Source organism: Equus asinus, chromosome 14 (genome assembly GCF_041296235.1).
Source record: "Equus asinus isolate D_3611 breed Donkey chromosome 14, EquAss-T2T_v2, whole genome shotgun sequence".
In the NCBI taxonomy this organism is placed as follows: domain Eukaryota; kingdom Metazoa; phylum Chordata; class Mammalia; order Perissodactyla; family Equidae; genus Equus; species Equus asinus.
This window is the reverse complement of record NC_091803.1, coordinates 46,846,290-46,871,521: the sequence shown is the minus strand read 5'-3', so window position 1 is coordinate 46,871,521 and position 25,232 is coordinate 46,846,290. Positions and strand designations below refer to the sequence as shown.

The 25,232-nt window shown below is 45.0% G+C and overlaps 2 protein-coding genes across 9 annotated transcripts in view; both read right to left on the bottom strand.

Moving 5' to 3' along the window:
* ZNF200 (zinc finger protein 200) overlaps nucleotides 1–8,583 on the bottom strand; it is a 50,671-nt gene extending 42,088 nt beyond the window's left edge. For 3 of the 6 annotated variants that reach the window (XM_070485095.1, XM_070485096.1, XM_070485097.1), the window contains exons 1-4: nucleotides 8,151–8,288; nucleotides 7,058–7,390; nucleotides 6,344–6,435; nucleotides 5,900–6,023 (exon numbers count right to left, since the gene is read on the bottom strand). In XM_070485095.1, coding sequence (XP_070341196.1) covers nucleotides 5,900–6,023; nucleotides 6,344–6,435; nucleotides 7,058–7,304 — 463 coding nt within the window. In that variant the 5' untranslated portion in view covers nucleotides 7,305–7,390; nucleotides 8,151–8,288. Of the gene's footprint in view, nucleotides 1–5,899; nucleotides 6,024–6,343; nucleotides 6,436–7,057; nucleotides 7,391–8,150 lie in introns of all 6 variants that reach the window. The other 3 variants (XM_014833036.3, XM_014833038.3, XM_014833037.3) reach the window with 3 other exon arrangements.
* A 1,869-nt stretch (nucleotides 8,584–10,452) lies between these two features.
* MEFV (MEFV innate immunity regulator, pyrin) lies at nucleotides 10,453–24,701 on the bottom strand. 3 transcript variants are annotated; one of them, XM_070485076.1, is made up of 9 exons: nucleotides 24,298–24,701; nucleotides 20,907–21,806; nucleotides 18,935–19,341; nucleotides 18,399–18,494; nucleotides 15,350–15,580; nucleotides 14,909–14,931; nucleotides 13,203–13,318; nucleotides 12,991–13,023; nucleotides 10,453–12,633 (listed from the first exon to the last, which is right to left on the bottom strand). In XM_070485076.1, the coding sequence occupies exons 1-9, from the start codon at nucleotides 24,572–24,574 to the stop codon at nucleotides 12,602–12,604; spliced, it is 2,115 nt and encodes a 704-aa protein (XP_070341177.1). In that variant the 5' UTR covers nucleotides 24,575–24,701; the 3' UTR covers nucleotides 10,453–12,601. The 3 variants fall into 3 exon arrangements, with proteins under 3 accessions (XP_070341177.1, XP_014688492.3, XP_070341176.1); XM_014833006.3 differs by having other exon boundaries at nucleotides 11,382–12,454; XM_070485075.1 differs by lacking the exon at nucleotides 10,453–12,633 and having other exon boundaries at nucleotides 12,647–13,023.
* Nucleotides 24,702–25,232: the final 531 nt, after the last annotated feature.

The following is a 25,232-nucleotide window of genomic DNA, read 5'->3' as shown; positions in this document are numbered from 1 at the left end:
TCTTTTATGATTTATTTTTATGGTTAACTCCAATACATTTGGAATTCAGTATCACAGTGTTATTGTTTGAAACATGTCTAATGTTGGTAAAACCAGCCAGAATATCCATTTCTACCTTTTTAAAAATTTTTGAATCTGACTGTATTTACAGTATAAATGAATTTTATATGCATTCGGAAACCAAAAAATTCATGACTTGCTTTATTGCAATATTCGGTTTATTGTGGTGGTCTGGAACCAAACCGTCAATATTTCTGAGGTATGCCAGTAGTCTCTTTTTATTCTTCCGTTGTTTCTTTAGACAATACATTTCCTTTTTCTCCCCTTTCTTATATAAAAGGTAGTATACTGTGTATATTTCTGCTACTTGCTTCATTTCAATCGCTATATTCCAGTGCACAGAGATTATCATGGTATGATACGTGGACACACCATATTCCACCAGTCCCCTGCCGACACACACAGACTGTTTTCATCCTTGTGTTTTTTACAAAGAATATCACGATGAATAACCTTGTTTGTACATTATTTTGAATGTGTGCCATGGCTATTATCTGTAAGTCAGATTCCCAGAGGTGGGACTGCTGGATCAAAGGGTAAACACATCTGTAACATGGGTAATTACAGATTCCCAGATGGAGGGACTGTACCATGCTGCATGCCCACCAGCAACAGACTGTCTCCTAACTACCTCACCACCAGTGTAAGTTTCTGATTCCCATAATCTGACAGGTTAAAAAAAAAAGGTAAGTCAGTAGAGGTTTAATCTGCATTTTTCTTTTTTTGGAGGAAGACTAGCCTTGAGCCAACTACTACCAATCCTCCTCTTTTTGCCAAGGCAGACTGGCCCCAAGCCAACATCCATGCCCATTCTCCCCCACTATATAGGTGGGACACCTATCACAGCATGGCTTTTGCCAAGTGGTGCCATGTCCACACCCAGCATCCGAACCAGCAAACCCCAGGCCGCCGAGAAGCAGAACGTGCAAACTCAACCGCTGCGCCACCAGGCTGGTCCCTTAATCTGCATTTCTAATTGTAAGTAGGGCTGGACATCTTTTCATGTGTTTAAGGGTAATTTGTATTCCCAAGTGAATCTGTTGATCTTTCTCTTCCCTATTTCTAGGTGCTCTTTATAAATTAGGAAGATTAGGCTTTTGTCTGATATGAGTTGTAAATATTTCCCCCCATTTATTGCATTTTATTTGCTTATATATTTTTTATTTTGCCATACAGAATTTTTTTATTTTGATGTATTCAATATATCTTTTCTTTCAAAACTTCTAGACTTTTGAGTCTTAATTAGAAAAACCTTCCTATCCCATGGTTATAAAAGAAGGGGACCCAGGGGCCAGCTCCAGGGCTGAGTGATTAAGTTCAAGTGCTCCGCTTTGGTGGCCCAGGGTTTCGCTGGTTTGGATCCTGGCTGCCAACATGGCACCGCTCATCAAGCCATGCTGAGGCGGCATCCCACATGCCACAACTAGAAGGACCCACGACTAAAAAAATATACAACTATGTACTGGGGGGGCTTTGGGGAGAAAAAGGAAAAATAAAAATCTAAAAAAAGGATCCACTCATATTCTCTAATTGTGCTTTTATGTGTTTTTTTTTTTTTTAAAGATTTTATTATTTCCTTTTTCTCCCCAAAGCCCCCTGGTACATAGTTGTATATTCTTCGTTGTGGGTTCTTCTAGTTGTGGTATGTGGGACGCTGCCTCAGCGTGGTCTGATGAGCAGTGCCACGTCTGCGCCCAGGATTCGAACCAACGAAACACTGGGCCGCCTGCAGCGGAGCGCGCGAACTTAACCACTCGGCCACGGGGCCAGCCCCCTATGTGTTTTTTTTTTAATACTTAAAATCTTTGATCCATCTGGAGTTTTACTTGGTGTGCAAAGTAAGGTATGATTCATCAAATGGCTACTGAGTTGTCCCAACACGTTTTAACAAAAAGTCCCTTTTCAGGGGCCAGCCCCATGGAATAGTAGTTAAGTTCCATGTGCTCCACTTTTGCAGCCTGGGTTCAGATCCCAAGCGTGGACCTACACTACTTCTCAGCCATGCTGTGGCAGCAACCCACATACAAAATACAGGAAGACTAGCACAGATATTAGCAGAGGGCTAATCTTCCTCAAGCAAAGAAAGAGGAAGAATGGGGGCTGGCTTGGTGGCACAGCCGTTAAGTTTGCATCTTCCACTTTGGCAGCTTGGGGTTTGCCAGTTCGGATTCCAGTGTGGACCCACGCACTGCTTGGCAAGCCATGCTGTGGCAGGCGTCCCACATATAAAGTAGAGGAAGATGGGCACTGATGTTAGCTCAGGGCTAATCTTCCTCAGCAAAAAAAAAAAAAAAAAAAGAAGTCCCTTTTTACCTTGCTGATTGGAAATTCTAACTTTATCATAAACTAAATCCTCCTGTGTATTTGAGACTATTTTGGGACTTCTCATTCCATCTCACTGGTCTGTCTGATCACATGCCGATACCACAAGTTTTCCTAAGACAGCTTTAAGCCAATTATTACAGCATCAGCTTTTTTTTCTTTAAAGACTTTATTTTTTTCCTTTTTCTCCCCAAAGCCCCCCAGTACATAGTTGTATATTCTTCATTGTGGGTCCTTCTAGTTGTGGCATGTGGGACACTGCCTCAGTGTGGTTTGATGAGCAGTGCCATGTCCGCGCCCAGGATTTGAACCAACGAAACACTGGGCCACCTGCAGCAGAGCGTGTGAACTTAACCACTCGGCCATGGGGCCAGCCCCGAAGACAGCTTTAGAGGTTCCTTTCACAGCTGATATACTAGAACCCTTCCCACCCCACTGCTCTTCTCCATTTTCCTAGTTACTCATATTTATTTTTCCATTTGAATATGAGATCAGATTGTCTAGTTCCAGGGGAAATTTTGCATTATATCATATGTAAATAGATGTAATTTTATCTTTCTCTTAAATTCTTATAGAAATAATTTTTCTCATTTAACTGCACTGGCTAATACCTGAAACACAATATTAAATATTAGTAGTGACACTGGGCTTCACTGCTGCATTCCTCATTTTAGTGGGAATGCCTCCAAGTGTTTCCTGTTAAAGATGATGCTGGCTGAAAGGATAAGTTAAGGAAATATCCATTAATTACTATTTTGTTAAGTGTTCTTATGAAGGGGTTTGTATTTTGTTAAATATCTATCAATAAATATGAAAATGATTATAGGCATTTTCTTTTTATTTTAAGATGGATTATATTAATAGACTATTATTCAATCATTTTTGCATTCCTGGAATCTTATTTGGTCATGGCAGTTTTTATCAGGTTATGGTATCTTTGTTACACTAATTTCATTAAAAGAATTTGGTGGAAGTTTTCCTTCTTTTTGTATACTCTGGAAGTTTTCATAGCATTTGAACTGTCTAATTTTTAAAGATTTACAAGAACTTTCTGTGACAGAGACTGGTCCCTTTTCTTGGGTGGGGGGCTAGTTTTTTGACAATTTCAATTTCCTATATGGAAAAATCTATTTATTAGTCCCTCTGTTGTTTCTATTTTTAACTTATTGACTTCTAGTTATGTATTTATTAATACTTTGCTTTCCTTTACCTTGTTTTTTCCTAACTTTGAGTCAGAGGTTTAATTACTTTCATTTTTCTAAATTAATGAACATGTTTTCAACATGTTTTTTCAGCCACGAATTTTCTTCTGAGTACCACTTTAGGTTAAATCATAAATTCTGATATATAGTGTTTTCTAGAAAAATTATGCAATTTTAATTTGTATTTTCCCTTTGACCCAAGGTTACTTAACAGTTTTAAAATGTCGAGGTGGAACGAACTTTTTTTCTGATTTATTAATTTCTCGCTGTACTGCATTGTGATAGATCCCTTGGTATTATCTCTACTTTTTGGAATCTACGTGTCGTTGTCGCATAGTATGTGGTCAATTTGCATCCATCTTGAGAAGGCATATTCTCTTACCACAGTAGAGGGCAGGCATAACCATAACAACTATCTCACTGAGGATTTGTTTAAGTGTTCTACATTTTCAGTTGTTTTCACGTGGTTCACTTAGACTGAGACACATTCTGTCCTCCTCTGTCAAGGGCTCTCCTTTTATTTCTGTCCCTACGAGGTTCATTCCTTTATACTTTTCCCTTTGCAAACTGACCAAATGTTACTATTTCAACTATCAGCTCTATGCTTATGACCCCCAAATCTCTATGTCCTTACATGTGACCTCCAATCCCCAAAGGCCAAGTGCTCAGAGGATAATCTCATATTTCCTGCCACGGATCCAATCTCATCTAAAATCAAATCCATCTTCTTCCAAACTCTGCTCCTGCGTCTAAATCCTGCCTTGACCTTGTCATAGCTTTTTAGAGCTATACGTTTCACACTGCTTATCTCTTTAGGTGAATGACTTATCTTACAAAACAAATTGGAAGCTCCTGGAGGGTAGGAATGGAGCATTATGTATCTTTTTAACACACTGAATATCAACTCCAGAACCCAACCCTGCCAGATGAAAAAACAAGTAGCATTTATTAAATGTTGGTGAATGACTCTAGGCTTAAATCATCAGCTTCTGGGTATGAGCAAGGGAAGGGTGAGGATTAGGTCTCAAGGTTCATGGCCAAAGTGGTCCTGGAGTTGGCAACATACCCACCAACCAGTCACCCAAAACAAAGGGCTAGCTTTGCCCAAGACTCAGCGTAAAAAATCTGATCTGCTTATACTTTTCCCTAAAATAAATAAAATATTACATAGAATAATCTATGGGAAATCAACCATGCCCATTATGTACCACAACCCTGACCATACGGTGTAAGACAACTAGAGAGTTCAATAGTCATTATGGACATTTGTCACTCCAGGCAACTCACAAAATCTACTCTTTGCTCCACTTCAGCCTCAGAAGCAAACAGCCCTGATGGCAAGGTAAAAAGTATTAGGCACTCAGCAAAATGATTTTTGAGGGCTCCTGACTCTGGGGTAGCAGCATATTTCTAGAGAAAAGCTGAAGCATCTCTAAGCAGCTTAGAGAGAAGCTGCTGCAAGATAAGTTCATATTAGTACTGAGGGCACTTGTTAACCATTACTGGGAAATGAGTACACATGAAGAAGGCCCCATTCACCAACCATATAGGAAATTCTCTGACAAAATTATGAGAAATGCAGCAAGGAGGCAGTATAGCTCTGGGCCAAGACTGCAAACTCTTCTGTTAGATTCCCTGAGTCTAAATCCAAATCCCTGCTCCACTACCTACTGATGTATGACCGTTAGCAAATTTCTTAACTTTTTTCTCCTTCAGTTACATCACCTATAAAATAGTAATAATTCCTTACCCCACAGTACTATTGTGAGAGTGACATAAGATGATACATGCATGCAAAGTACTTAGACTAGTGCCTAGCACATAATGGCATGCAAGTGCTTAATAAGTACTAGATATTATTTCCATCAACAGTGTATTCCACTGTTGGAATTCACTTAGGCTTGTAGGCTTCATAGCTATTGAACATCAAGGAAACAAAAGACTTAAAGAGTTAGTCATGTGTCCAATGAAAGCGCTAATTTAAAATATACCTACCGGGAGAATAGCACTGAATCCACAAAATGGATTCAGAAACAGTGTGCCTGCATTTTCTGTTTGAATGTTTGATATTACTACATTAGCCACAGGTTTGCTTACCAAGAGAAGTTCCCCCCACTCTACCCTTGCAGCCCTCAAGATACAGGGAAAATGACTACCCCCAGCTGAAGCAGGCTCTGCCAGAGGGGATAAAACAAAAATTAAACGTGTGTGTGTACATATGCTTAGGTGGTGTGAATAATGTCTTGAAAAAGTCTGAGATGAAGCAGAAGAACACAGCATTCAATCTGAACACACGAGGGACTTGATTTTCTTACCGAGTAGCATCATCTCCCCAACACTGTCTCCTTCCTTCTCTGAGTTGGGCTGTTGAACAGGATCCAGGTTCACACATTCTTCTTGGGAGTGAAATACATTCAAATCCTCAAAGACCATCAGCTCCTAAAAGAGCAACAGGTCCCACTCCTCTTAATAACAGAAGCTGCTTGACAGCCCTACTGGTAAGAAAGACTTAGACCCAAGATCAAGGTAGGGATGGCAAAAGGGATCTGTAAGTTCCATGCCGTGGAGCACAGAAAGCCAGGCTCAGAGAGGAGCTAAAGGAAAAGCAGAGGACAAACATCCAAGGAGGCAGTGATGAACAAGCCCACTCTTCTTGCTGACTCCCAATAGTGTGTTTTAATACAAGGTGGCTGAGAGGGAGGGCTGCAAGAGCAGAGAAGGAGGTGCACTCAAACAGTGAACAGGAAAACTGAACCCACCTCAGGCTTATCTTTTAAACACAGAGACACCGTCTCCTGTTTCTGCCGGATTCCTTCTCTGGGCGGAAGCTTCACTAAGGGATGAGGTTGCACTGGGGAAAGAGGAAGCTGCAGTTAATGGAAAAGTCAGTGACTCTACTATGGAGACTCTACCCACACCTTAGACCAGAATGTCTTCATTCCTTCTGCAGGAAACTGATGGCTTTTTCTGCTCCTGTGAGTCCAGTGAGAGATCAAGCCATAAACCACAGGGTCTCAAACCTATATGGGGTCTCCTCATTATTAAAAGAATGATTTCCCTAAGCACCTTTTACTATTCCCATTACTACTAGAGAGAAGGTTAGGAGAAGATAGTCTGAAGATACCCACAGCAAACACAAAATTTCCAAAATTCCACATAAACTGAAGTCAATTCAATAATTCACTTACATTTCCTTATCCTAAAAAGATATATGCCCTGCCCTGCAAATGTTTGTGTAAAACTGACACTACCGAAAAGATGCGCACTGTTTATTCTATGGCTTTACACACACCCAGCAAACCGCACAAGCTCCAGCTTGAGAAAAAACACTCCCTCTCCCCAACTTGTTGACCTATTAGAATCAACTCCTTTTTGCAATTATCTACCATCCTGAACCATTACTAACATGGAAGCCTATCTCAGCCCCCAGTACCATTCCTTTCTCTTCTAGTGAAACAGCACCTGCTTCTTACCTCTGTTCTGAAGGTCTGAGCTCACATCCTTCATAATAACCAAGGTCTCCTTGACTTTCTGACTGGGCTGGACCATGCTTGGCTTGGGTAAGAAGGTAAGGAAGTGCTCCAGAACCAGCTGGTGGATGGTCTTGGGCCCACTAGTAGCATCTCGAAGTAGGTCTTGACCCAGCTTGGAGTCTGGAGGAACTCTCAAAATAAAAGACCGCTTTGGCTTTGGGGGCATAGGAACCACTTTTGCAGCCATCACACCTTGAGATCACACACCACACTTGTTTCAGCAGAGCTTCGAGAGCCACTTCTTCCTGAAGGAAATCTGTGGAGATAGCCAAGCTGCAGATGAGAGAAACCATGGGTTATCCACAAGATCAGGCAGGGCATGGCTGCCCTCCCATAGGTGGCTTGGGTAGTGAGACCACATGAGATCTAAATCAGAATGGAAAGATAAGCTGAGGTAGGAAACTCATAACTGAAAACGAAGGTCCCTGAACCAGATACTCTTAGCACGGCCTGAAAGGAAGATCCTGAGAACGAAAGCCAAAGAATGTACAAACCTCAAGGGCCAAACGGAAGGGAGCGCAGGCAGTCGGCAGAAGACAAAGGACCAGCCTCCCAGAAATATGAAGTGCAAACACCACTGGGAAGAGTGTTTTAACTTAGGCGGGTGGAAAGAGAAATGGGCTAGAAGACATGAAATCTGGGGTCCAACACCGAGGGCATCTGCTTAGAAGTCAGCTTGGCCACTGAATCTGGCCGTACTTGCGCCCCTTGGACCGCAAGTCTCTCGGATGCCCTTCAAGGAGCAGTTGATGGCTCAAAGAGCAAACTCAAGGCCGCATGAGGTGACCACACAAGGCCTGCTGACTCTGTTCTGCCGTCAATGCGCTGTTGAGAGCGGCAGGGAACATCCCACCAGGCCAGGCCCACTCTGGAGACTCTCCCACCGGCCAAGGGGTACCTTTACCGCGCCCCGGCGGCACTGCCTGGGGCGCATTCCCGGATCCCTATCTGGCCAGGCTCCCCCGGCAACAGACCACGCTCCGCTCCCCAGAGGCCGCCTCAGCCTGGTTCCCGCCCTCGCGGAGCCCCTCACCTCTCGGGGGCCCTGTCGCCCCTGGGCGCTCGCTGAGGATGGCCCAGAGACCCGGCTCGGGGAGCGACCAGGAAACTAGGCGCGAGAGGCCAAGCCCTCCCCTCGCCCTTCCGAGCGTCCTCACAGGCTGCGAGCGACTATTGGTGTGCGCCGCCGTCAGTTAGGGAGGACGGCGAGGACGCGGTGCCTTCTGGGAGGCCGAACGCCCTGGCTGCCGTGACGTCACGCCCGGTACCCCGTTTCCGGTGCGGAAGCCTGGTCTCCCCACTCGGAGCGGGCAGTCTGCACTTGAGAAGGCGAGGCTCGAGGCCGGCCGGCGGAGCTCTCAGGGCCGGAGGGAGGCTAGGCTGACGGCAGCCGCTCTCTCTGTGGTTCTACCTGGGAGATGGAAAGAAGGCAGCCTCCAGTCCTCCATGACGGGCTGGCACCACTCCAGGTACGAACTGTCAAACTTCAGGGCCTGCTGGGAAATGTAGTTCGGCTCCAAACAGCCAATGGGAGACCACTAGGCGCGGCGGTTGAGGCGGGGCAGGGCCTAGGCTCGACCGGAAGCGGATTGTCTTTGGGACCGGAAGGTTTAGGGAGGCTGCAGCAGTTTCCGCTGCCGCGTCTGGGGTGGGTTACAGGACTGCGGAGGTTGCCAGTGGGTGGTTCTAGACCTCTGCTTGGTCGTGGGTCCTGTTAGAGCCGTCCCTTACGACAGTGGCGGCCCGTAGGTTAGAGCCGGCGACCCTCCCCTCCTCTGCTTGCCAGCTTCTATGCTGCGGTCTGGACCGGCCATCTTCTTTTATAAGAAACCCTGGTCGTCCTCCGACCATCTCCGTTTCCGTCCTCAGTTTCAGCCTCTCACCGACGCCTAACAGCGTCTTTTTTCTCTGTATTGTTCCCATACTCGGTTCATTCTCCAGTGAGGCACTGATCAGGATTGGGACTGCCCAAGGGCAGGGATTACATTATTCCTCTATGAAACGCCAGTCTCTGGCAGGATGACGAAAGTAAAAATAGAAATGAATGCCTTTTCTTAATGCTAACTGTAGGTGACTCACTTACCCGTGGCTTAAAATGTTATAAAGAGACTAGTGTCGAAACTGTGTGGCACCAAAGATTTTTAAAAAATAAAGAATACCTGCCTTTCCAGACATTAAAATTACTAAAAACAAAACAAAACTCCTCTAATGCAGTATGGTTTGAACTTGGGGTAAATAAATAGAACAGTGAAAAGAACAGTAAGTGCCAAAATGGATCTGAATATATGTGGACGGATCTGCGTGAAAGGGTAGCATTTCAACTTAGTATGAAATAGATGGTTCTAGCAAAAATTATCTGTTCTTCTGGGGAAAAAGACTCCCGTCCTTATACTACACACAAAAAGTGGAATTTAATAACCAGTAAAAGAACACTTAAGAGAACGTTACATTTGATGTTGAGGCAAAACAGAAAACTGAGATGCCTTGAAATAAAATATAAACCTGAGTGACTTTATTTTTTTTTAATTTTTAAGAACAATATTAATAAAGTCAAAAACTAGTAGACTGGAAAATAGTTGTAAAAGATAAGCCAGATAAAGAATTAGACATTCCCAACACACAAAGAGTTCCTGTGAAGTGACGAAGACTAAGGCAAAGACTATAAAGTCATTCCACAGAGGAGAAAAACTAAATGGTCATTGACATTTGAAAAGATGCTTAGCCGCTTTGGAAACAGTTTGACAGTCTCTCAAAATGTTATAGACTAACCCTATGATCCAGCAATTCCATTCTTAGGTATAAATCCACGAGAAATGGAAACATATGTCCACAGGAAAACTTGCATATGAATAGCACCATTATTCATAATGGCTGAAAAGTAGAAACAACCCAGATGTCTATCAACTGATGATGGATAAACAAGATGTGGTCTATATAATGGATTATTACTCATCAATAAAAAAGGAATGAAGTACTGATACATGCTGCAACATGGATGGACCTTAAAAACATTATGTTAAGCTAAAGAAGCCAGTCACAAAAGACCATCATGGTGTATGATTCTACTTACACGAAATGTCCGGCATAGGCAATTCCATAGAGACAAAAAGTAGGTTAGTGGTTGCCAGGGGCTGGAGGAGGGGAGAAGGGCAAGTGACTGCTAAGGGATGCAAGGCTTGTTTTGGGGATGATGAAAATGTTGTGGAATTAGTGGTGATGTTTGTACACACTGTGAATATACCAAAACCCACTTAATTGTACACCTTAAAAGGATGAATTTTATGATATGTGAATTATATCTCAATTTTTAAAAAACCACCAGACAGGTAAAATTTCATCTTACAGATACAAATGTTTAGTATCTAAAATATTTATGAAGAAGCATTACAAACAACTTAGTTCATTATCTAGATTCCACATAGCAAATAATCAAAAGAGCTGTACTATTTCTGCATAATGAAGCAAAAAGTAGAAATTCACATGAAAAAATTCACAGCCTCACTAACAGGTAATGAAATAAAACACAGGTCAAACCCCACTACATCTGCATTAAGTCAGCACAGATTTTTAAATGACAAACATTGCTTTGGGCATGAAACGTTTTTCAGTCTTTCTGAAGGATTGTATGACCAGCTATAGCAAGTGCTATCAAATAGTTCACATTCTGGAACCATTTTAGGAATAATATGTAGTAATATGAGAAAATAATATGAGAAATAATATGAGAAAAATATGTGTATGGGCAGGTGGTGGGAAATATACATGAAGCTGTTCATGGAAAGGTTATAGCAAGGAAGAATTGGGGGTAACAAATGACAAACCATAGGGAACAGCTAAGCAAATTGGGCATATGAACTGTGTCGGCATGTGGATTATGCACGTAGAACAAAGCTCCATGAAGAAAGCAAAGCATGTGTTTCATGCTCTGGTAACAACTATGGAGAACCTGAGTCCAATCTAGGTTCTAGTCTGAAGACGGAGAGAGGAGTTGGAGTTTAATCTTCATTTGATTCTTTTTGTTTTCTTACGTCCCTTCTCTTTACATCTCTCTAAATGGAGGATGACAGAGAGGGCTTCTGTAAACCAGAACACCTAATATTCCACAGGCCCACAGGTTTTTCAGATACAGATCAGGACAGAATAATCTGACACTTGGAATATGTGTCAAATGGTTTTCCACTCCAGCAGCCCCATCTCTTTCATGGTGTTCAGTAGGGAAACGGGATCTCACAGTGATCAACTGAGTGACAACAAATGCAATGATGACCAAATTTTCTAAGTGATTTACTTATGAGGCCCAGCCAATACTCTGAAGAACCGTAGTTCATTAATCCAGGTACAAAAATATTTTCTAACAGTCCAGTCTGCTTGTTTTTCCTCTAGGCTTCCCAAGTCCTCAAGACAGGGGAGGATAGAATGAAGGGACATAACCTTGCCATGGGGTCCTGAGAGAAAATGAGGGTGGGATCTCTGCAGGAGCATCTTAGGGTGCTAATTCATACTAGGATTTATTAAGTAACAGCCACATACTTCCTCCTCTGAAATCCATGGCATGTCATCAGTTCATGTGTTCTCTTCACCTTTGGTTTACCAATATTTGCATACCTAGCTTACTTCTGCAACTATTCCATAAGCTCCTTGGGCACAGAGACTGTTCTCTTATTTATTATATTCCCCACAGCAGCTGGAACCCAGTAGGTGTTCAATAATGTCTGTTAAGTGTATGAATTCAAGATACAAGGCCAGGAGCTAGAAGAGAGATGTGAAGTGTTGGGCATTTACTGGGTCCCCTGACCCCACTGGGTAGGTGGCCAGAGGATCCATGTTTTTCCCTCTGTCTTGTGTCCTGGGGCTGAAGATAGGTTGCAGGGGCCCAGAGGAAGAGAAATCGGCGACTGTGTAGATGTGGGATTTGTCTATCATATTGTAAAATGAAATGTTTCCAGCCTTGTAGTCCAGGAAGATGCCCACATGCCTGGGGGGGCTCCCTCATCCACAGGCAGGTTGGGAGAAAAATGGATGCCTGGTACTCGTTTCACTTCGTCATCATCACCACCCAGTAGCCATTCTCTGGTGACAGAGTCCTGCTCCCTTCTTGCTCATGGACGCCTTCCAAATGCCCAGGACCCACCCTGTCTTGTCTTCCACCCCCACTTCCCAGTAATAGCGGCTGGAAAGGAAGCTCAGAGAGCCCAGGGTGATGATGCAGCTATCGAATCTTTCCAGATTGTCAGGCAGACGGTCCCACTTGTTTCCAGGTCTCACACTCTTCAGGTCATCAGAGTAGATGGAAGATGAGGTTGGAGTGGCTGGTTTCTACATCCAGAATTACATTAACTGCAGAGAGAATTAGAATACCTAGCTGGGGTCCATGGGCAACATCCCCACGGGGTTCTCCCTGCCTCCAGGAAACATGGACAGGGCCATTCTTCTGGAACATACTGGGGGACAGCACAAGGATACAGCAGGCCAAGGCCACTCTCCTCAGGGTGCCTGAGCACCAATCAGTTCTGGAACTACAAAGAAAGAGGAGATAGGGGAAAAAATCCTGAGATTCCCATTCAGGGGGACAAAATCTACTCTGGTCCCCACCACAAGGAAAGACGAGGACTCTCCTGCTCAGGACCCTACTTCTTCTCCTTGGATATAACCTCATTCCTCCAAGGCCCTTGGATCTGCCTTGGAGACTCTGAAGTCTGATGAGCTGACCCAGCCAACGAGTCCAACACAGAGCTTATGAGGGCCTGTCATGACCTTTCTCCTGCCTTTGTTACAGGTGTTTTTCTCTCTTCTAGATAATGCCCAGAAATCAACAGCATAAGGGAATATCACAATAACGCCTAGCCAGCACATACTACCACCACCATACTCACCATTGAAGGTTTCCATTTCTGAACGCCAGGTTTCTAAAAGGAGAAAGGGAGCTTGAGTTAGGTCCCCCAGCTGAGGACAGATCAGGGAGAGGCTAAAGGCAGAGTCAGAAGGGCTGTGGGAGATGGAGAAGGGACACTAGGGGCCTGTAGGCTACTTGCATATCAGGGAGGAAGCAAGCAGGAACCTCCCATCTTCCCCCAAGCCCACCTACCTGAGAAGTGCTTCATGCTCTTCTCTACAAACTCTGATTTCTGGTAGAGCAGGTGGAGCTTTTCTTTCACCTCTGGAGGGGTGGCCCACGGCTCAGGGACAGTCACCATCTTGGCCCTAGAGACAAAAGACTGTTGGCCAGAGGGCTGGAGCATGGAGGTGGCCCAAGCTCCCATGAGCTGGAAGCGAGGTGCAGCCTCCACAGGGCACACCCAGCCCTGCCTGGGCTTCACAAAGAAAGCCCTCCCCGGACTGTGAGTTCTAAACACTGGCTTTCAACTTTGGCCACGAATTGGCATCACATGGGAAGTTTTAAAAACCACTGATATCAAAACCACAATGAGTTTTAATAATGGCCTTAAAATGGTGCTGATATTGACATGCTCAGCCAAGAATTATCTATGTCAAATTAATTACACTAACCTAGTCTTTTTCTATTGAAATAAAAATGATATTAAACGAGAAAAAAACGCAATGAGATACCACTTCACACTCATTAGGATGGCTATTATTTTTTAAAAAATTAAAAATAAGTGTTAGCAAGGATGTGGAGAAATTGGAACTCTTGTGCATTACTGGTGGGAATGTAAAATGGTACAGATACTGTGGGAAATAGTATGTTCGTTTCTCAAAAAACTAAGCATAGAATTACCATATAATATAGCGATTCCACTTCTGGGTATATGCCCAAAAAAATTGAAAGCAGAGACTCCAACAGATACATGTAAAACAATATTCATAGCAGTGTTATTCACTGTAGCCAAAAGGTGGAAGCAACCCACATGTCCATTGATAGATGAATGGATAAAATGTGGTATATACATATGATAGAATATTATTCAGCCTTAAGAAAGGAAGGAAATTCTGACACACTATACAATATGGATGAACCTGGAAGGCATTATGCTAAGTGAAATAAGCCAGACACAAAGGCACAAATATTGTATAATTTCACTTATATGAGGTGCTTAGGGTAGAGAAATTCATAAAGACAGGAAGTAGAATGGTGGTTGCCAGGGGCTGGGGAAGGGAGGATGGAGAATTGTTTAATGGTCTGGGGTTTCCATTTGGGAAGATGAAAAAGTTCTGGAGATGGATGGTGGTGATGGCTGCACAGTAATGTGAATGTACTTAATGCCACTGAATCCTACATTTAAAAATGGTTAAAATGGTAAATTTTGTGTTACGTATATTTTATCACCAAAAAAAAAAAAAGACTCAAAGAAACATTGATGCCTAGGTCACACTCCTGAAGATTCGGATTTAATTTGTCTGCCAAGGCCTGGATGTCAGGATTTTGTAAAGTTCCTGGGGTGATTGTAACAGTTCAGGCTCCTCCCTACCCTCCTCTCCCCTGCCTGCTGGGCTAAGCAGCTCCACTCCTGGAAAGTGCTTCCCTCCCTGAGGCCACAAGCACTTCTGCAGGAACAGTTTTCAGGAGGCAAATGGCAGAGGACACAATCTGTTAGGGAGGTTTCTTAGGAAGCCACCATCAGCACACAGGGTATGTGCAATGCCATTCTCTCCCTCCTGATCATACTCTGTTCTCCCTGCACAAATCCAGAAAGGCCTTAGGAAGCTGCAGGAGATGGGAGGAGTCCAGGGAAGAGTCACAGAACCGGCGGTGAGAATATCTCCCTCCTAGGACTGCCTCCCCAAATGCTTCCTGCGGGACTCCCAAGCGAACACCATGGGACCTCTTGGTACCTGTGCAGGGTGACTCCGATGTCCTAGGAGAGAAAAGATGGGAGCTCTCGGTTACCAGTCTCCTATGGGCCGTGCTGACTCCTGGCCTCTCCTCCTGGGCTCCCAGCCCTGGTGTGTCATCAAAACTGAGGCACCTCTCCGCAATTCTAATCACCAAAGGTGGCAGCGCAGCTGGGACCAGCAATGGAATTGCACCCAAGCCCTGCTGATCTTTTCTGAGAGATGCTAGGGGATCCCCAGGATGCTGGCCACCCTGGGCTCCTAAGAGCTCATCGAAGGGGTCTTGGCACAAGAGGCATCATGGGTCACCAAGACCAAGTCCCACCCGCAGCCCCAAGGGCCTCACTCACTGGCTTGGGCAGAAGTTATGGCAGTGCTGGGATCCCATGTCATCCTACTGGGCACAGTGGACAGGGTAAGGCCACGCCCAGCCACACTCACCTGCATAAGCTCCCATTCCGGCTGGCACTGCTTGGTCTCCAGCTCCCCAATCAGCTCATCAAGAAGGGCGGTGTACTTAGACACTTGGGTGCCGTGTGTCTCCCTGACCTGGCCAATGGTTTGGCCCAGCTCCTCCATCCAGGCCACAAAGAGCTGCTCTTGCTCCTCCAGAAACCGGTAAAACTGCTCCAACTGGCACTGGATTCTCTGCTTCTGGATTTCGGTTTTTTTCTGGGGAACAGGGCACAGGGAGGTGTAGGAATCTGTGCAGTGAGGTGGATGTGTATGCCCAGGGAATCCCAAGAAGGCCACCTCCTGGAGGTGGATAAGAGGCAGGCTTCCTCAGCCTTTTAGAGGCCTGGACTCCAGGGCAGGAGGCAAAATGGGCCAGAACCTTCCAGAACAGACTGAATGTGGCAGGGGCTGGCTCTTGGAAAATGTCCTAAAGCCTCATGTAATGGATTGAATTGTGTTCTCTCCAAAATTCATATATTAAAGTCCTAACCCTCAGTACCTAAGAATATGATATTCTTTGGAAATAGGTTTGTTGCAGATGTAATTAGTTAAAATGAGGTCATATGGAGTGGGGGAGGCCTGGAGTTGGGTAATTTGGACACAGATACACACATAGGGAGAATACCATGTGAGAGACATGGGGAAAAGACAGTCATCTACAAGCTGAGGAGAGAGTCCTGGAACATGTCCTCTTGTGGCCCTCAGAAAGAACCAACCCTGCCAACACTTTGATTTCAGACTTCTAGCCTCCAGAACTGAAAGAGAATAAATTTCCATGGTTTAAGCCACCTAGTCTGAGGTACTTTGTTACAGCAGCCATAGGACACTAATATAAATGATGTCACCTTCTTTCTTCCTTGAAAGCCACTGTGAGGGTGGCGTATGCTTGAGGTCATAGATGGACAAGGTTATGACCACCAAAGGCTCCAGGAGGGAGACTTCTCTCCACGCCCCAGCAGAGGTTCTCAATGTGGCTCTGAATGGGGCTGGTCAGTCCATTCATTTAACTGTAAGTGAACTTCCACTACCGCTGCCCACTGGTCAGCCGTTAGCTCTTCTCTCGCCCTCTTTCTCATCATCACTAGAAACCTTCTTCGGAGAGGTGAAGTGGCTCTAGGGCACCTTGTCCTTCTTCCAAGGAGGGAGAGGGGACTTCATATCCACTAAGACTGGACTTAAGAAGTCATCATTTTGAGCTCAAAAGGACAGGACTGACCCTAGTTCTTCTTCTTTTTTTTTTTAAACAGTAAGTACCATTTATTGATCATTTTAGGTGCTAGAAACTTTTTTTGGGGGGGGGGGAAGATTAGCCCTGAGCTAACTACTGCCAATCCTCCTCTTTTTGCTGAGGAAGACTGGCCCTGAGCTAACATCCATGCCCATCTCCCTCTACTTTATATGTTGGACGCCTACCACATCATGGCATGCCAAGTGGTGCCATGTCTGCACACGGGATGCGAACTGGCGAACCCCGGGCCGCAGAGAAGCAGAACGTGTGAATTTAACCGCTGCGCCACCGGGCTAGCCCCAGTTCTTTTGAACCAAAAATGTCTCCTCACTTTTCATTGTTGTTGATGGTGGTAACATTGACTTCTTTTTTAAGAGGACAGGTCACTTGTCTTGTTCAGTGGCCTAGATTCTAAGATTGATAATTTTGCTCATGATTAAATTCAGGTTAACCATTTTGGACAAGAATATCATATACTTAATGCCGTGGTCTTCCTGGTGCATCCCATGGGGAGGCAAAGGATGTCCAGTTTGTACATCACCATTATTGTTATACTAGGATTGGTCACCTGGTTAAGGAGGTTTCTACCAGAGCTCTCCACTGTAAATATACATTGTTTCTGTTTTAATTATTAAGTAATTCAGGGAGTGGTACTTTGAGAGTGTGTAAATATCCTGTTCTCTAACCATCTTCCTCTAAAAATTTAGCATCCGTTGATGATCCCTGTTGGTGTTAACTGTTATATTGGTGTTTGTATAATGGAAAATTTCTAATTCAATTATTCTTCTGTACTTGTTTTAGCTGGCATTCTGCTGTAAAGAAGAGCTTTCCCTCCCCCTTCCCTAAGATTAAAACAAATTTTTTTTGACTATTGAAAGGAGGAGGAGGAAGAGAAGTCCTGAAAACAGCATCTCCTTCCCACAGGGGCCCATGTCACCATGAGTATCTTAAGGGAAGGCTAGACCCTCCTGTCTGCCTGTTTCCCTGAACAGCCCAGGCTCCTGCCTCACACTCCTCAGCGGGCACACTTGACCTCTGCTGCAGCCACAAGTCCCAAGCCACCTGGGATTATAGGGAAGGGTTTCATTTTACTACAATTCAGGAGCTTCCCAAAAGTCAGACACGTGGGCCAATGCCCTCCCCCTATTCTGCCCTTTGTTGTCTTTGCCCATTGCCCATTGCAGTGTGGTGCGTTCCAACAGAAGTCTGGAACCCAAAGAGGGAGACGGGATCCAACAACCAACATAGATCAAACAAATGAAGGCTCTGTGGGGTAGTCACCTTCACTTGCAGGGAAAATAGAAGCAACTTAGTGTCCAAGAGGCTGGACACCAGCTCAACAGAGAAAGACCAATAAGTTGTACTTACTGAAAGTACATGGCATTGCAAAACCATGGTTTTAAAGAAAACGTTCACTTTAATCGTTTGAATTTTAAAAATCAATATTTTTTTAAAAAAATAAAATAGACAATTATAAAAACAATACAGAGGAGTAGTTAAAGCTGAAAAGTCTCTCCTCCTCTTTCCTTAGTCCCATCCCTCAGTGACAGCCACTGGTGCTAGTTTCGCTATATCATTTCATCATGAGTATAAGAAAGCATGACAGGGTCCTTGGAGATGCCCCTCCCTGCTGGGGGTGGTCTCCCTCTCCAGGGACGAACTCATCCTTGGATGCCTGTTACTTCCCTGCCAGCAAAGAACAGATGATTCTAAATATGTGATCAGCTCTACTTCCCTATGAACCAGAACAGAATCTTGGGGGCCCCTGCTCACTCTTGGTCCCCTCCCTCCTTCTGCCCTCCTTACCAGGAAGTTTGCTGTCGTCTTTTCCCCCTGGGATCTCTGCTCCTCCCCAGATTTTCTCAACCCCTTCAGATGCTCCAGCTGCTTCTGAATTTGCTCCTGGAAAAAGAGTACTTGTTGAGGATTAAACTTGGCTCCTGCCATCTTTAGTGGGTGCCAACTCTAGAGGGGAAAATTTGCTTTGGAGAGTAAAGCTAAGGATGCTGAAGCCAAGAGCATAGGAAGGGGTGCCCAGGAAAGAGGAAGAATGAATCTATCACGCCAAGGGAAGCAGAGCCAGGAGGTGGTTAGAGAGATTCCTAGTGACCTCCTGTGAACATCTGGATTCAGCTATACCTGAAGCTAGCATCCCCTGGACCTCAGAGCTACGTGAACTGGTAAATTCACTCTTTACTGGCCTGGTTTGTATTGTGTTTTTGCCATTTACAGTCCAAGAATGCTGGCTAATACACCAGCCTCCCAGAGTTGTTGAGAAAATGAAGCAAGCCCCAGCATGTCCAAGTGCCCAGCAGAGGAGGGCCCTGGGCAGGAAGCCCTACCTTGTATTCCAGGGCGGCCTCCTCGATAGGGCGTACCCAGTGGCCTTGGTGCTCCTGACTCAGCCTGCAGATGAGGCAGATAGGCTCCCCGTGGTCCTCGCAGAAGAGCAGCTGGACTTGGTTCATGTGACGCTCACACTGTGGCAGGGGCTTGGAGATCAGGCTGGCCATCTGTTGGCCCTCCTGCCGCTCTTGGCCTCCAGAGCTCTTCCCTGGGAGTGAGGCCTGGCACTGGGGGCAGCTGGGTGAGTGACCATCTGAGGCCTTGAGATTCCTAGAAGCAATGGAGCAGCTGCAGGAATCATGCACGCAGGTGCCACCATCTGGGTCTCCTTCCTGGGCGCGGCAAAGGGGACACACAGCCTTGTCCTGCAGCCTCCTTGGTGACATGGCAGTGGAAAAATCTCCTGAGTGACAAACCCAAGATGTTACGAAGGAGTGCTACAAAGCACAGCAGAGAGAAAGACTATGCCTGGGACAGGTGAGTTCTTGGTTAGACTGTGGCCACTTCCTAGCTTGTCTTCCCTGGCTTCCCTCCAGTGAGGCAGGAAATGAGCCGCTGGGACTGAGAGCTAAGGGCTAGATCTCATGACAGTCCTGAGACTTGGAATTCTTGGGCATTTATCCTAAAGAAAGGCCTTTTGGTATAAATTCTGTGCCTTCCTCCCACAAATACACTGTTTTAGCAGGTGATATAAAGACAGCAAGATATTCTGACCAGTGTTTGCTTTACCGCTTAAAAGCCCCCAGGCTGCTCATGACTTGAGCAGGGGCTCCTGGGGGGCAGTGACTCACTCATGACTGGACCCCCAGCCCCTAGCAGAGTCCTGACATATGGTGAGCATTTGGGAAGTGTGTGTTGAATGGAGCAGATGGACCACTGCTCACATCCAGGTTCAGGAAATATTAAATGAAAGTCAAGAAGGGGACTTAATAAGGCTGAAGGGCATAACGCACCATGATGATACAGCTATGACTAGCTCTGCCCCAAGACCATAGCACAAATTCATAAAGCAGAAATGACAGAAGGTACAAGAAGAAATAGAAACACACTCAATCCATTAGTCCTTTCCCACCTCCTCCTCTCACAGAGTCCCAGGAATTCATATCATGTCTGTGAGACTGTGAGAGGCACCCCATAACCACTCTCCCCTCCTTGCCTTGTGATAGAATTGATTGCTGTCCATATGGCTGCTTCTTCCTGGCTCCCTTTCTCACCCAAGAAAACCTACATTTCTCAGCCTCCCTTGCAGTTAGGCGTGGCCATTTGACTACATTCTGGCCAAAGGGATGTAACTGGAGGCGTCACGAGCAGCTTCTAGAAACTTCTGGAAATAAGGGAATCACTTACTCTCTAAGCAATACTATTGTCCTTTGTCTCTCTATCCTGTTGCCTGGAATGAGGATGCCACCATCTGAGACCATGAGCTTGAGAGAAAACTTGGTGGGGCAAAAAACATCAGTAGCCTGATGGAGTACCACATCTGTCCTGGACTACCTGTGTGTCATTTATGTGAAAGAGGAACAACCTTCTATCTTGTTTCAGTTATCCTTATTTTGGTGTTTCTGTCATTCACAAACCAACATAATCCTAATTTCTTCCTCCTTAGTAAAAAGGACCTAGGATTTTAGTCAGCAGCTCTCCTCCCTGCCCAGAGAGAAGTGAATGGCAGAATCTTGGGCCCATGACATACTGCCATGGGGTTATTGTGAGAAGGAGATATTTTTACCCATCCTTTCCCAGATGCTCAACTTAGGGTCTGTGAAGCCCTTGGAATTCTAAAGAGGGACTTCAGAGCATCTAAGAACTAACTGAAATTTGATGCAACATTTTGTAAAGATATGCACGTGTGCATTTTTTTAGGATTCATGGTCTACATCAGATTCTCAAAGGGTTGGGGACCTTGGGGGGCACCCAGGGATCCAGTAACATAAGTACAGTGGGGATAAAAGGAGGTTTGTGGGGGAATACCTGCATAGGTCACCATTCCTAAGGATGCCAGGTCTTCTGGATTCTGGGGTCCTTTCTTACTTGAAGACAGAGGGACTTCTGAATTTGAAGGCTTATGGAGCACACCACCTACCACCTCCCCCAAGGTCTCAGGGGTCTCTGGATCCTCAGTCCCATGTTTCTCCAAAGGTGCTCTGGATTCTGGATGCTCCCAAGTCCTCTCCTCTCTAGCCAGAGATACATGAGAAACTGTATTCCTGAATGCTCCCCGTTCTAGGATCATGGAATGTTCTGGATTCCTGGAGCATTTCTCCAGAGCCATAGTAGCCCCTATATCCAGAGTGGCCACTTCACTGGAGGTGGCACCTGAGTCTGGATTCTCACTTCTTATTTTCTCTTGAAGCAGAAGAGTTTCTGGATTGAAGGGTTCTCCTTCTCCTGAAGAAATGGTAAATTCAAGACTTTTGGGTCGCTTCTTTCTTGAAGGTAAATTTACTTCAGGTGTCTTGGATTCCTTCCTTCCTGGGGACCCAGAAAATAACCCACTGGAGACTCCTTGGAGCCTTCCTGCAGAGCTGGCATTCCTGCGTACCCCGGATCCCGGATTCATCCCTTTGTCCTCCTGCAGCTTGCCGGGGAATGGGCTTCTCCTGGAAGAAGGAGTCACACTCCTGGCCCCCAGCTTGCCCTGCACATCCAGGCCCTCGGAGCCCTTCTGATCTCTCGATCTGACCTGAGGCTTCTTCTGGGGCCCCCTTCCAGCCTCGAGTTGGCCAGATGGCAGGCTGGCTGCCCTGTCACCACTTTGCCACTGCCTATCACCTTGTGGACCATCTGATATCCTCAGGCTCTTGGGATTATTTTCCACAGAGGAACAAGACATTGCTGAACTGTCTGGGCCGTGTTCTTGTATCAGATATTCTGAAAAGACAACGAGATACAAAGGGATGAAAATGTCCAGTGCTCAGGGCCAAGGGTTGGGGAAAGAGAGAGAAGAGAGAATCCCCTCAGAAATTAGAGTTAAGAACATTCTAGACAACAGCAGTCAATTACCATTAAACAAGAACATACGAATTATTTGCTATATATTTCTCAAATAGTGCTTTTCAAACTTTCTAGGCAGGAGAACTTGTTTCCAATATAAGATCTTACACAGAATTCTTAATACATGAAATAAATAAAAAACCTAGTTTGTTGGTATAAATTTGTGTGTGATTATAGATGTACAAAACTCACTTACAAAAATCAATCAATAAAGAAGAATTAAGATGTTTGGCACAAAAATTTGAAATCAGGAGTTATGAAGGACAGTTACAACTTCAGAAACTAATTTATTTCTGTTATTTTCTTTGGTTTCATGAGGTGAAGAAAATCCTAACTCACACAGATAAATAAATGTACTAATTTATTTAAAACAGCTTGCCTGGAAATTTCAGGATACTGTTTAATTAAACAGAAATGACTGGAAAGGCTTAATTCTAAGGTCTACGTAAAAAGGAGTTCAAGTACAGCATGAACTATCACACTGGGGGCTCTAGTATTTTAAAATTTAGTTAATGATACATTTTAACATGAATTTGTTAATTTTGTAAGTTAAAAAATTAATAAACTTGAATCAAGTATTTGCTAATATTCTAAAGAATCCCTGAAATATCTTCCTGGTATACAATTTGAAAACCACTACTATAATGAAATGAAGATAACCTATAATTAGCACCGTCATTTTTGGTTTGAAGTAGTTCATTTTTTTTTGAGGAAGATTAGCCCTGAGCTAACATTGGCTGCCAGTCCTCCTCTTTTTTGCTGAGGAAGACTGGCCCTGAGCTAACATCCATGCCCATCTTCCTCTACTTTTTATATGTGGGATCCCTACCGCGGCATGGCTTGCCAAGCGGTGCCGTGTCCACACCCGGGATCCGAACCGGCGAACCCTGGGCTGCCGAAGTGAAACGTGTGCACTTAACCGCTAAGCCACCGGCCCAGCCCCTGAAATAGTTTTTATTAAAATTACTTTAGGGGCAGGCACCATGGCCGAGTGGTTAAGTTCGAATTCTTGGCTGCAGCGGCCCAGCGTTTTGCCAGTTTGGATCCTGGGTCCGGACATGGCACCACTCATCAGGCCATGTTGGGGCGGCGTCCCACATAGCACAACCAGAGGCACTCACAACTAGAATATAAACTATGTACTGGGGGGCTTGGGGAATAAATAAATTAATTAATTAAATAAAATAACTTTAAAGTTGTTTAAAACACTTTGCCCTTGGCTTTGTAGGAAAACGTTAAGTTGCCAAAACTGGTTCATGAACTAGTGAGAAACCCTGAAGATGCTAACAACCAGAATTTAAAATATGAAAAATTAACTTAAAACTTCTACTCATCAAATTACACCAGATTCAGATTACAGTTTAGTTCTATCACTCTTTCAAAGAGCAGAGAATTTTTATGTTATTTCAACTGTTCTACCTCATAGGAACACATGGAAAGCATTTCTAATGTATTCTTAAAGTCTAAAAATAGAAGAAAAACTCAAACACCAAGGAATATTTTTTTTAACTGATCACGTAATAGGCCCCCCAAAAATCTCAAAAAAAAATCTTTAAAAGCAGAAATCAAATCGGCCACATTCTTTGATCACAATGTAATAAAATCGGAAAGTTACAACAAAAGGGTAGCAGAAGGAGAAGGAAGGAAGAAAAGAAAGAAAGAAAAGATGGAAGGAAGGAAAAGAAAAGAAAGGAGAACGTCCTCTTGAGAATTTTCAAGTGCCACTGTAAAATGTGTTAAAGAAGAACTCAAAACTGAAATTAGGTGGATAAAAATGAGAAAATTACCTACCAAGCCTGTTAATATGATTGGTTAGCAAGCGTTCTTTGCTCACCCAGAGATCCTTGTCTGTACGTTATTGTTAATCACAAATTATGTGAGCAATTCTCTGCGAACAGGCATCTAGCTGCTGTCTCTCCTGGTCCTGCCCTGCAGTCAGAATCTCAGCTTTTTTGTGTGTGAGGAAGATTGGCCCTGAGCTAACATCTGTGCCCATCTTCCTCTGTTTTATGTGGGATCCCTCCACAGTGTGGCTTGACAAGTGGTGCTAGGTCCACACCCAGGATCCGAACCTGTGAACCCCAGGCCGCCGAAGCAGAGCACATGAACTTAACCACTAGACCACCAGGCCGGCCCCTCAGCTCTTCTTTTTAAGCCACTGGGAGCTTTAGCTTTGCTAATCCAGCTCCAAGACCAGAGCAAGGGAAGGGATTTGGCCAAAGTCACTGGGGTTGTGGTAGACCTGGGACTCCTAACCTCCAATCAGGACGCACTGGTCCAAACACGACTTCTCTCTTGCACCTTCCACCCCATTCCATGAACAGCCAGTGGTTGCACTGGGAGAGGTGGAGGTACAGGGCCTGCTTACCTGGGCCAGTTACCCTGTGGAGCTCCTCTGCTAGGAGGTTTTGGTTGATGGCCCTCAAGACCTGCAGGGTCAGTCGCACAGCATACTCCTCCCCGTAGTGGTTGACCAGCAGAGTGGCCAGCTTCACTGGCTTGGCTGTCTGGATTTGGCCCCGGGGGATCCGGGAGTGCTCCTTCTCCAGGCTGGTGTTCTGCAGCTTGAACTTGAACTTGTCGAAGTCGTAGGGCACCAGCTCCTCTAGGGAGTACAGCAGATGGTCACTAGGGGTCTTGGCCATGGTGTTGACCAGGAGAAGCTGGAACCAGCTGTCTGGCTTCTAGGAGGAGAAAAAATCTTCTGTCCTTGGAGCCCAGAGGGTGTGAGTAAAAAGAGGCAGCTTGTGAAATAACGGAAAAGGCACAGGAAATGCTTTGTGTTTTGGTGGGAATTGAGGCCAGGAGTGTGTCATCACTGGCTGTGTTCTCTTTCTTACAGATTCTACAGCTTTTCCAGCTGGGGGGGCTTAATGCCTATCAAACACGTGGTCCTTCCCAGCTCTCACTGCCACGGGCTGGACTGCAGAGCAATGGGTAAATCTGTGAGGGACTGTCTGAGAATGGATTCCAGACTCTTGATCCTTGAGCAGGCATTCAGATGCTTCCCTCTCTACTTTTCCTAGGATACCAGTGGGTGAGGAGTAGGAACAGAGCCCCTGGTCTCACACTGGAAAGGACCATGATGGGGATCAGCCTCTCTGGCCAACTGTTCTCCTCCAGACTCTTGGGGTTTTATTGACCCTCCAGGGCCAATGGTAGGGGAATGGGGGGCAGCAAATACAGCCCTTCAAGCTTTACCCTTCCCTGCCCAAGCATGCAGGTGAGGCCAGAAGGGCACTGCCAGGAGACAAGCCCTGGTGTTGCCCCTGTTGCTGCATTTTAGTAGTCTGGTACTTCCAG